Source organism: Camellia sinensis, chromosome 8 (assembly GCF_055761805.1).
Source record: "Camellia sinensis isolate YWXY chromosome 8, ASM5576180v1, whole genome shotgun sequence".
NCBI classification, from domain to species: Eukaryota; Viridiplantae; Streptophyta; class Magnoliopsida; order Ericales; family Theaceae; genus Camellia; species Camellia sinensis.
Genome location: NC_138968.1, coordinates 165,920,899 through 165,933,989, shown reverse-complemented (window position 1 = coordinate 165,933,989; position 13,091 = coordinate 165,920,899). Strand labels below are relative to the sequence as shown.

Sequence of the window (13,091 nt, the reverse complement as noted above, 5' to 3'; positions counted from 1 at the left end):
CAAAGAAAATATAGAAATAGAGTATAACCATGAAAACAAATCCAATGGCAACAGAATGAACATATGATATACATGGAAGCATATACAAGTCATGAAAAATTGAAACTGAAAAATGAAAAGGAACGAAGAACTCACCAGTTGGATCCGAGGTTGAGGTTCGCCAGAGTCAGACGATGGAAATAAGTGGAGCAGAACGGTGAAAGTGTCACCGGAGGAGATGAACAGAGTACAGTTGCAGAGAGCTTGATAGCAACAGAGGTGGAGGATTTGTTTAGAGAAAGAAAAACTCGAACCCAGAGGGAAAGCGAAGGAATGCAAAGTGAAGAGACAGAGAGAGAAAGATGTTTTGTTAAAACACGAAAAGGGCAGCAAATCATAATAATGTGCCTTGGATGACGTGTCTGTCAAGTGGCGTGTGCAAAAGCTACGTGAGCTGATGGCACGTGTCAGGTACAAATCAATGAGAGAGGGATGCATGGTGGAAACGGTTAAGAAAACCATGCATGACAACTCATGCGCAAATAGAACTCTTGGAGTTCTTGATTTAATGGAGCAAGGACCTCGGCTCGGGGAATGGTCCTGGTTAAGGAACTTGGTTCTTGGTTCTTGGTCATTAAAAAAGTAGACTGCAAAGTCTTGGTCATGTGAAGCCGACATGTGATGATCTCGGTCATGAAAGATGGGGTAGGTCGTAGCCGATGTGCTATATGGACAAATAGTATAGGTTCCATCACCTCAGGATGCCGAGGTAATAGAACCTAGGGGCAGTTGTGGGGGCATATTTTGTGAATGACAACATGTGCCCAAGGTGGCACCGAAGTGTCAGCCGAGGTACCATGTGTCTTGGTCATGGCGCCGAGGTGATCTCGACTAGGCCGATGTTATTTGCGAAAATAGCGGAATCCGGGATGAGCAGATAAGGGACAAAAGTCCTAGAATAGGAGAGGATCTTAGTTTGGATAAAGACAATACTCTTAGGGAGTTTATCTTTATCTGGCTGGAAGTCCAGGAAAAGCATAGAGGCAGAGTCCATTGAAGCTAGACTACTACAGGGATCAGGTCAGTGCTGGCGATAATAGTAAGGCACTCTCGTGGGTCTAAGGTACGCTTTTTGTATTCTGACTAAATGAGTTAAGCACTATTTACTATCTTTGAGAGATAACTGAGTACTGACTTGGTCGTCGGAGTGTCCCCAGGTAGACGAACCACCACTGAATTCTCATCTTTCTGTAACAGGTTGTTTGGGCTTAATCTATTCTGCCTGTACTCTCCTGCTAAGTATCTGTTTGGCAGTGTGGTCAGAAATCAACACCCACAGTAAATAAGACGAAAAAGAAGAAAAATGATTTCTTATCTATGCTTTATTGAAGTTCTAATTTTGCAGAATGCTCACTATTTTCGTTACGTTTAATAATTAAAATATTTTTTGTTTATTAGTTTTACTCAACGAAAGTAGGTAAATAATTTATATTAAAAACATATTAAAATATTAAAGTTTAAATCGTCAAAAATTAAAACCTAAGGCTTATTTTGTTATAAGAGTGAAACTTTGGAGTTTTTTATTTTTGTAATTTTTACTATAATTATATAGAATCTACTGTGACATATTTTTCTTGCATTGATCGCAACTGGATTTGAATTTTATGCACTGTTTTCCCCATTTTTCCAAGTTGAAAATGAAAATTCACAGGAAATTGGTTTTTTTCTGGTTAGGTGCACTATTTGTTTCTTTCATATGAAGCTTAGACTTGTTAAATTTTATTGGGATAAATTAAGTCAATAGTCCATAAACTCCCTTGAGGAAGGACTATGGCCGAAACACACCCACGGACAATACCCAAGGACCAACTTCTTTGCAAACACCTAAACAACAACACACTTTCGAATGAAGTCCCCTAACACCCCCATGGACAACAACTCGTTCAAGAATGAGATCGCCGAACACCAGTGCTGCATCAAAAGCCGCCAAGAATCACCCATGTCCACATCACCTTCAAACTCCCACCCATGAGTATAAACCACACTACTCCCACAGTTTTCCTCACCCAAGCAGCCCAATGCCGAGCAGACCCCTCTTTGATGTCCTAACGCCGCCCACCTCTTAGCTGAATGAAGCGCCGACCAAGATGGGATTGAACGGAGTTCACCCCTCAAACTCCTACTCACACAGGAGCACCCGAATGAAGATCCTAAACAACTCTGGATCATTCACCCCTCAAACTCCCGCTCGCAAAGGAGCGTCCGAGTGAATATCCTGAATCAACCCACCCATGATCGAACCACCCCCCATGGCCTAAAACCACCCTGAGCCGAAATCCCCCTTCTTCCACCTGATGAACAAGCTGATCCATGGCCGAGCACCATAGTTCGGGAAAAACACCTTAGCACAACTAAATAACTGAAAAAGATAAGGTAGGAGTAGGAGATATGGGGATTCAAATTTATTAAAAGAAAAACAAGAAACAGACACCAAAGAGGCCAGCCCTCTTTTTTGAGCTTATCAGCAAACAATATAGGAACTTTTGCATAATCTCATTAAAACAACTTTTTATTTTGTATGAAACAAAATTAGACCACACCACAACATAATAAGATCAAGTAAAATTTAGAAACATATCAAACACAAATAAACAAAAAAAGACACATATTTATAGTTCAAAAACGGATTCTTGAAACTTGTTCAAATACCAAACCCTTCAGCAACCGCCTCCTCCAGAACAAGTACCAGCAGACGCCACAGACGCCGCAGCAACAACAGCCCCACCGGCGCCATAGTTGTACTGCCTACCTTTATCTTTTTTTGATTCTTCATCAGTACCACAGGCGAAAATAATCATGGACATGATCGATACAAACATAACAATCATACAAAGCATAAGACTTGCGCCAGCAACGGCACCATCACCATCATCACCACCCACAATATCAAAGTACCTTGCCATGTTTGTGTCTCTCTTTAGCTAGCTTGAGTTCACAAGATTTAATGTAGGACTTATATAGAGATTTTTTTTTTTTTTTTTTTATATTTATTTGATCGCGAGAGTAAATTGTTAGTGATTAGTTGGTAAATTAACATTTATAAAAAATAATTTTCTCACCCTTATAAAATATTAAAAGTTTTCCTCCTAATTAAACTCCTCTTAAAGAGATAGGAGTCTTAGGAGAGAAGAGTCAAAGACAGATAGCGATTGTTGAATATAAATAAATAGATAGTGGTTGTTAAATATATATTAAAATGGAAAGTCAAACATAGATAGCAGTTGTTGAATATACATTAAAAAGGAAAGACTCCTCTTAAAGAGCAATAATGCTATAGGAGTCTTAGGAGAGAAGAGTCGATAGTGATTGTTGAATGATAGTGATTGTTGAATATAAATAAATCGACAATGCTACGTAACTCAAATTTTGTGGCTCAAAAGTGGCTCAAATGGCCAAAACGACGTCGTTTTGAGTACAGAACAACATAAAAATGGCCAAAACGACGTCGTTTTGGCCATTTGAGCCACTTTTGAGCTACAAAATTTGAGTTACGAGACATTTTCCTAAATAAATAGATAGTGATTGTTGAATGATAGTGATTGTTGAATGGAAAATGTCTCGTAGCTCAAATTTTGTGGCTCAAATGGCCAAAACGACGTCGTTTTGGCCATTTTTATATTGTTCTGTACTCAAAACGACGTCGTTTTGGTCATTTGAGCCACTTTTGAGCCACAAAATTTGAGCTACGTAGCATTGTCGTTGTTGAATATAGATAAATAGATAGTGGTTGTTAAATATATATTAAAATGGAAAGTCAAAGATAGATAGCAGTTGGTGAATATACATTAAAAAGGAAAGTGAAAGATAGATAGCGGTTGTTGAATATATATATATAACATAAAAATAAAAAAAGGCCTTCTCAATTTATTGTGTAGATTGGAGTATATTATTAGACTTGTGAGATTCAAAACAAATTTCATTTCGATAATTCGAATCATTTAATATGTAGAGCTCGTTGGGTGTTTCATACTTGCAAAAAATTTCATTAATCGAGTATCGGTAACTTTTTGTTCGGAACATATTTTTTTATAATAATTTATTTTTAAAATTATATTTACTATTGACAAAAATGTGTTTCGATCAAGGAGTTACGGATATCCGATCAACATGACGTTTGCAGGCATGAAGTACTCGACGAGTTTTACACATTGCATGGTTTAGATTATTGAAACTGAACCTGTGGTGGGCCTCACGGGACTAATAGTACGCTCTAATCCACACAGTGGACTGGAGTGATGTGAACTGGAGAGAAGCCTCTCCCATAAAAAAAAAAAAAAAATTTATATTCTTTGTGGTTTCATTTTTTCTAAAAAAATTTTAAAGATCCCAAAAGTTCTATTAAAATTTTTACCAAATGTCTCACATGGGTATGGAACCCACAGCATGTGGGTCCCATCCCACATCCATGTGAGACATTTGGTAAAAATTTTAATAAAACTTTTGAGATCTCTAGCATTATCCTTTTTTCTACTAAAAAGTAACATCTGTTGTGGTACGCTCACTATTTTTGTTAAGTTTAATGACTAAAATATTTTTTGTTTAATGGTTTTACTCAACGAAAGTAAACAAATGATTTATATTGAAATAAATTAAAATATTATAGTTTAAATAGACAAAATTAAAAACCTAAAATTTATTTTGTTATAAGAGTGAAACTTTGGAGATTATTTTTTTATTTTTTATTTTTTGTTGTAATTTTTACTATAATTAATAGAATCTTCTGTGGCATATTTTTCTTGCATTGATCGCAACTAGATTTGAATTTTATACACTGTTTTCCCCATTTTTCCAAGTTGAAAATGAAAATTCACAACAAATTGTTATCGATTTTTTCCTAGGAAGTTGCACTATTTGTTTCTTTTAGATCAGCAAAAAAACTATTTATTGATGATAACAAACAAACATTACAAGTTGGTATACATCAACAAAGAGGGAAGACAAGAGCAAAAAGCATCATTGCAAACCTCCCCAATCCCAACTAGGTTGGCACCAAGGAGAAAGCACAATCATCTACTAGCTTAAGCCACGATGTTGGTGAGAAACCAACCAAAGAGAGAATAAGCAAAACTAAGACAGCAAACTAGTGCAAAAACAGATCACAGCAAAACAGAACGCAACTTCGACTCCAAGTCATTAAGACTCCAACAGCAGCATCATACAAGAGCAGCATGCACTGATGACAGATATATGCAGCAGATGATCACAAAAAACACAGACAGATAAACACTCCAGCAGCATCAACCAGAGAACAACCTTTGAGCACCCAAGCATAAGACAACTAGCCAGCCACCATTTCAGCTACAATACATAAGCAACAATCAGAGCACAATCACAACAGACTAGTCCACAAACAGTAGCCAACTTCCTGAGACTCTAGCATATAGCAGCAGCAGAAAAAGTGCAAACTCAATCCTCAACTCCCTTATGTATTCAGCAGCACAGACCGGAACTGCTTCACATAGCAACATACAGCAGCAATAGAGCAACAACATACAGTAGCCGCATTTAGCAGCTCTAACAGTTCCAAGAGTAGTAGCAACCATTAGTAGCACAACAATTAGGTTCACTCCAATCCATCAGCAGCCTTAACACACCTCACTTGATGCATCTCCTGATCCAAAACTTCCAGCATCCAATGACACACTAGCAGCAGAGTAGGAATACATAGCAGAAATACCAGCAGTAGAGCATAAATACCAGGGAAAAAAAAACTAGAATTCGCCCTTTACCTGAATCTATGTCTGTCCAGTAACCATCCTCAGCTTAACACCTCCACTACTTCACCCCAGAAGATCACTTAGCAGCATCACAACTTTTCTACTTTATACACCAGTACCCATCACTTTATACATCGCCTAATCTGTTGTAAGTTTGAGACAAACTGATTAATTGAATAATATCTTCCCACCATATTTGACTTCCACCACATGGCTACCCTAACTTTGATAATCTCACACAGATCTTCACTGTTGGACTAAACCTCATTGAAGATGACATCATTTCTGTGCTTTCAAATAGAACAAAAAATTGTTACAGGAATTGCTTTCCACATCTGTAATTCCCCCTTTTTAAACTTCCAGTCACTCCACCACTGAAGCAGCCCTTCCACTGTACCAGGCACTACCCATTGCATACCCCAACATTTTATTATGCTAGACCATATATTCCATACAAAATGACAGTGCAACATTATATGGTTTAATGACTCCTCCTTTGTTCCACACAGAGCACATAAAAATCCCACTCTTGGATCAACAACCCCAATCTTATGTAGAAAATCCATTGTCTTTATTCTCCCTATTCCATACCAACTAGGCAAAAAACAGTGTTTTTGGAGCTGCTGCATTGTTCCAGATCAAACCAGATAGCCTTTGCCTAGAACCAGTAAGCTGCTCACACCAGTTGAAAACTGATTTAACACTGACTCATCCAGAACAATCAGCTTTCCACCTGATGTTATCCAAATTTTCCAGGCATAGACTTGGTCCTAAGCCTAATTCCTCTTTCAACTTTCTTAACTCTTCCTCCTCCCATGCTAGTAAAAGTCTTCTAAACCTGAAAATCCAATCATCAATGTTACCTTTTCTAACCACCATGTCTTTCAGTGATACCCCTTTATCAGTGAAAATGCTAAACAATTTTGGATATTTATCCTTCAAACAGAACCTGCCCAGCCACGCATCCTCCCAGAACTTAATCCGGCTCCCACTCTCAACTCTGATTTCAACATTTGCCATGAAAAGATTAAAGAGCCTAGTACTAGAATGAACTACTGATAGCATATCACTCCAAATCCTGGAGCTATTACAATTAACCATATGAAAAGGGAACCATCTGCCACCTTCAGCACCATACCTTCTACAAATTAGAATCTTCCATAGTGCATCATATTCAACCCCGAACCTCCACCACCATTTGACCAATAGACTCTCATTTACTGTTTTAATGTCCCTGAAACCCAAGCCTCCAAGATTTTTACTCACTGTAGCTTCCTTCCACTTCACTAAGTGTATCTTCCTCTTCAGATCAGAATCCCCCCATAAGAATGCTGATTGTATCTTATCAATCTCTTTAGCTATTCCTTGAGGCATCTTAAATAAGGACATGTAATACATTAGCAGGTTGGAGAGCACAGATTTAATTAGTGTCACTCTACCAGCAAAAGAGAGCACTCTTCTCTTCCAACCAACTAATTTTTCCTTGAACTTGTCCACCACAGGTTTCCAAAATTGCTTTCTTCTAGGATTAGCCCCTAAAGGCATACCCAAGTACTTAAAAGGAATTGTATGACTTGTGTAATTTAGTCTTGAAGCAAACTCGGAAATTGTATCCTCATCAATTCCCACTCCATTGACAGCACTTTTGTGATAATTAATCTTTAGCCCAAAAACTACCTCAAACATTTGAGACCTCTACCCAATCTGACTCACAAAATAAGACTGTGTCATCAGCAAATTGCAGGTGAGATAACTTCACTCCTTCATCACCAATCATGACCCCTTTTATCCATCCTGTTTCTCTGGCTCTTGATAACAACATATTCAGTCCTTCAGCTGCGATAATGAACAAAAATGTAGAGATTGGATCCCCTTGCCTCAACCCTTTTTAGGGACACACTTCCTCGGATGGAGACCCATTAACTAGACAAGATACTGAAGTTGAACTTAGGCAAGACCCCATCCATTCCACCCATTTGGTCTCAAACCCAAACTTGCCCAACATATCAAACAAATGACTCCAATTTACTATATCATATGCTTTTTCAAAATTAAGTTTTAAAATTAGCCCACTTTCTTGGATCTTTTCCACCAGTCTATCACTTCATTTGCTACTAATATCCCATCCAATATACTTCTCCCACTTAGGAATGCAGACTGTGTTGAGCTAATGATACTTGGTAATACTTATTTTAATCTACTAGGTAAGACTTTTGATAGAATCTTGTACATGGATTTATGAGACTGATTGGTCTATAATCTTGGATACTTGTTGGGTTTTCCTTCTTAGGAATTAAGGATACAAAGAAGCATTCAGGTTTTTCACCAGCTTCCCATTCTCATGAAAATCTGCCATAAATTTGAGAATATCATCCTTCATTATCCTCCATCCCTTTTGGATGCAAATCAAGTTAAATCCATCAGGTCTAGGGGCTTTATTCCCATCACACTTCTTAATAGCAGCCTATACTTCTGATTCAGAAAACTCTTTCACCATCAACTCAGCTAGACAGGGTGGAATTGGCCTAAAAGCTCCACCAAGCTTTGGTCGAACCCTCCAAGCTTCTGCAAATGCCTCTCCAAAGTACCTTGAAATTTCCCGTTTCATTTCTTAAGGATTGTTGTAAGAAGTACCCTTGATTATGATTAAATCTAGCAGATTTCTACTCAACCTCTTTGTAGCCATAATGTGGAAATACCTAGTATTTATATCTCTTTTTAAAGCCCAATTTACTCTGGATTTCTGCACCCAAATCCATTCCTTCATTTTTCTCAGCTTCCAAATCTCCTCTTTTACCTCTCTTCTTCTGGATATTTCAATATCATTCAAAGGCCTTTCCTCAGCAGCCAAGTCTAATACATGTATTGCATCCTTTGCCTCTTTGAGCTTGTATTCAACATTCCCAAACATTTCAATATTCCATACTTTTAGAGCTTCTTTCAACGCTTTCAGTTTAACCTTTAATCTGAACCCAACCCATCTATCCACTTGAGTATTTTCCCAAACTGATTTTACCTTATCCAGAAAGGTAGGGTGGAGAACCCAAGCATTTAAAAACCTAAATGGTTTAGGCCCCCAATCCCTCTCATCCTCCATTAAATATTAGACAGTGGTTAGATAATGACCTAGAAAGCCCCCATAATTTGAAACTAAACCATTCTAACCATTCTGGGCTAACTAAAAATCTATCCAATCTACTCCACCTCTCCCATTTCTGAGAGTTGCACCACCTATACTTCCTCCCAATGATTGGGACATCCAATAACTCCAATGTATTTAAAAAATCATTGAACTCATTCATCCCACCATCCCTTCTAATATAGCTTTTTCTTTCAGCCACTGCTTGAACTTCATTAAAATCTCCCCCAATGCACCATGGTTTGGGAAACTTAGGCTTAAGATTACCCAAAATTTCCCATAAATTCCTCATCATACCCCTGTCATTGGGTGCATAAACATTTACAACCACACATTCAATTACATTATACATTTTACCTGAGGGGATGATACAATTTCTGTTACTGCAGCAGCTAATCAGGGCAAACACCTCAAGCCTCCATACACAAAGCAACCCTCTAGCACTTCCTTCAGCATCCACTGCCATGAAACCAACCAACTCTTCTAGCCACAATGATTTGACAAATAACTCTGTCATTTCTAATCTTTTTGTTTCTTCAAATAGGACCATGTCAACCTTTCTCTGCCTTATAAACTCTTTGTCACGACCCAAACCTACCCCTATGGATTTAGCACCGTAACCGGCCAGTAATCCGTGATTACCGAAGGCCTGCTTAACAGTAAAGACAGTAATACAGAGTAAGGGGCTGGCGGAAGCCAAAACAGTAATAAAAGATGTCCAATGAGTTGTGACAATCTGTATGCAAAAAGATCTTTCTGTACATAATCACATTCAAAACCAAAACAGTATATACATACGTCATATACAGACATTTAGGTTAGGGACCAAATCCCTAACATAACAGTATAGTGCGAGTCTTAACATTTATTACAGAACAGAGGTAAAAGGGGAAATCTAAAACACCCCAAAACAGCCTTGACTTGACAGCGCTTGGAACCTCGAAGTGAGGCACAGTGGTTGCCTTTGACAAAACGGGAGCTTAGCCTTACGCTCCTAGCATCGGTCCGGTGCCTAGACACCTACATATATATATAAATAGTGAGCTAAAGCCCAGTGAATAACAACTGTGTAAAGAGGTTAAGAATGAATGTCCTTTCAGTCATTAAACAGTCATATCAATCATTTAGAAACCATAGCAGTTATATGTGGTATATCCAATAGCAAAACAGTACAGTAGGTCTTAACAGACCGAACAATCAGTTGATGGCCATCATAACAGTAACAGTAGTGGTTTCAAACTTGGGAACCGACAAAGATCTCTGTGACAGTAGCAATAATATTACAGTAACAGTAAGTTGCTAAGGATGCCACGAATACAGTTTACAAATAGGACAAACATTCGTTCATTAAACAATAACGTTTCAGTAAACAGAACAGTTGATCATTCAGAAAATATTCATAATTGAACATATCTTTACAACATTGTTACTCACAGAGCATTGGGCTATAAGCAGCTAATGAGCGTCCTCGGATGCCAACCCTACACAGTTACAGAACGAACACACACTAAGTTATACACTTAGGTTTAATAACTTAACCCCTAACTTGACTCGGTGTGATTCTACATCAATATCTTCCTTAAGATGCCTTAAACATGCCTTAGGAATGCCTAGGATGGAAAGAGGATGCAAAGATGCACTATAAAACACTTCTCAAAATTTGTTGGAACAGGGGTCCACGCTTGAGCGTGGCTTTCTACGCTTGAGCGGACATGCAGACAAAGGAGCTCCGCTCGAGCATGACTTTCCCCGCTCGAGCGGACTGCAAACTCAAGCAAAAGTACTGGATGCACAAAAATCATGCTCTATGGGCACTCAATCCACGCTCGAGCGTGAGACACAAGTCCTTGCTCGAGCGTGCATTCCCTCGCTCGAGCGGACTGTAAACACATGAAAAGTACTGGATACACGCATTTCACGCTCGAGTGTTACTTTCCCCGCTCGAGCGGGATGCATGTACTCAGAGTGTACGTTCGAGCGTGAAGTCTCACGCTCGAGCATGGGTCCAAAATCTGGAATATTCAGATTGAACCTTCAAGCTCAAAGTCAACTTTTCAAACATCAAATCCAATCCTTTTGGGCTAATTTTTTGGAAAACACTTTAAAACCCATAATATGACATGTTTCAAAGATCAATTTTGTAAAATCAAGCCCAAAGGTAAGTCAATTAATCACAAACTTCAACTCAAAATTCAAGAACATGAAGAACAATGCAAAACTCATACATGCATGAGTTCCCATGAACTCTTATGCTCTAAGACATGATAAAATGCAAGTTTTAGCTCAAGAACATGATGAATTCATGGACTACAACTAGAAAATGGACATGCATGTGGAAATTCATAAAGAACAACCTCAAAATTCAAGGATATGTACATGTATGCATGGATTAAGCCTCAATTCAACACTTTAAACCAATTCTTGACTTAGATCACTAATGACTTATGAACCATGCAAGATCCAACTTAAATTCATAAACTAGAGGATAAATATCCTACCTTGGGTCCTCAATTTCAAGTCTAGAAGCTCAATTATGCAATCTACTCTTCAATTCTTCTAATTCTCCAAGCAATTCTAGGTGAACTCAACTTCTTCCAACTCTCTAGCTCTGTCTCACGTTTTTTGGTCTCTAGAGGAAAAGAAGATGATGCAAATTGACATATAATCAAGTCTCAAAATGATTTATGAAAGTGGCCCACTAATGGCATTTTGGTAATTTACGTGAACTAATGTGATTTACATTATTTAATCTAATTTAATCGTTCCAAATCAAATTTAAATTAAATCTACCATAAAATCACATAAATTCTAATTAGCATAAAACACTAATCAATTTCTGATTTGGCCGCCGATAAGGCCTTCAATTTGCAGTTCAAAATTTAAAACACGAACAGATCATTTAGTAGTCAAACAGATAGAAATGCATTTACAGACAATACACTCATGGAATCAGTTTAGGATTTCCTCCTAATCAGTTACTTATCATATTCAGAGGTGAGGGTTGTCACACTCTTTTATTCTCTTTCACTTCTCAATCTTACCTAACCCTCTAATATTCCAAGATACTAACTTCATTACAAAAATATTGTTACTTCTACTTCTCCAAAAATGCTCCTTCAAGCATCCGCCCCCACAGTCCTCTTTGGAGCCTGGGACCTATCATTTCTTTTCATTGTAATAATTTTCTCTGTCACCTTTTTTTCCTTACCTTCAGAATCCACTCCCAGAGCTTTCCCAATATGGATTGTAGCTTGAGCTTCATTTAGCAAATATTGATGATCTCTTTCCTTCCTTCTTCTGTTATGATTGTTGGTTTATGACACTAAAGATGAGAGAGCCACTGCTGCTGCCCTAAAAATTGCCCCTCTTCGAAAACCATACCCGGACCATGCCTTGTTTTTCTCCGGTCATCTTTTCCTTTGCAACTCACAACTCATCTGATCTTCATCACTGTATCTACTCAGCAGTTCTTGGTTTCTATTGAGCACTCTTCTTTGTTGTATTTCTGCCTCATCTTGATTTAGACGCCCCTTTGATCCCATTGCGCCTACAATCTCCTCAATAGATAGTTGGGCTGGTGATTGATATCTTCTGATTTAGACTTCATCCTATTTCCCTTCACCTCTTCTGTGATTCAGACCACTAATTAGTCCCTTGAACTGGGCCTGGTCCAACACCACATTTAAATTAATACTGGGCCTGGGTGGATCAGAGGTGCTTATGCTCTTCATAAAACCCACTAAAGGCCCACACTCTGAAACTCTTCTACTTTCCCCGTTATTGTTCTTAATCAATACCCTATACATGCTTAGCTCTTTTCCAAGACCTGTCCCAGCTACTCCAAGGTCTCCCACTTCATAGCACGTCTCATTTACTACTGACAATGCAAATGAATTGCCACTGCTACCCTCCTTTGACATACCATGCCCCCTCCCATGTTCATGTGCCACATCATCATTACCATCCACTTCATCCTCTGATTCATCCACGTCATCATCATCTTCCTTGTTCCCATCTTCCATGCCTGCACCTTGAGCTTCACTGAATTGGAAATTTGATGAGTTATCTTCTCTCTGATGCTCTTAATAGAAACATAATTCTTCACACACCCTAATGTTGCTTACTAAGCCTTTATTGATCAACTTAACACACTTGTTAATGGTCTCCATAGATTTTGTCAAGATTCTAAACTTACC

General features: G+C 38.3%; 1 protein-coding gene across 1 annotated transcript; it reads right to left on the bottom strand.

Annotated features, from left to right (window-relative positions):
* Positions 1–8,367: 8,367 nt before the first annotated feature.
* Positions 8,368–9,412, bottom strand: LOC145798255 (uncharacterized). Its single transcript, XM_082885763.1, has 2 exons — positions 8,936–9,412; positions 8,368–8,847 (listed from the first exon to the last, which is right to left on the bottom strand). The coding sequence occupies exons 1-2, from the start codon at positions 9,410–9,412 to the stop codon at positions 8,368–8,370; spliced, it is 957 nt and encodes a 318-aa protein (XP_082741889.1).
* Between the last annotated feature and the right edge of the window lie 3,679 nt (positions 9,413–13,091).

Bases quoted from the DNA above. Each gene is read 5' to 3' on its own strand.
- LOC145798255 (XM_082885763.1), bottom strand. From the start codon at position 9,412: ATGACAGAGTTATTTGTCAAATCATTGTGGCTAGAAGAGTTGGTTGGT. The intron at 8,848-8,935 runs GTTAGCCCAGAA...TATTTAATGGAG, and splicing joins GTAGATTGGATAGATTTTTA to GATGAGAGGGATTGGGGGCC.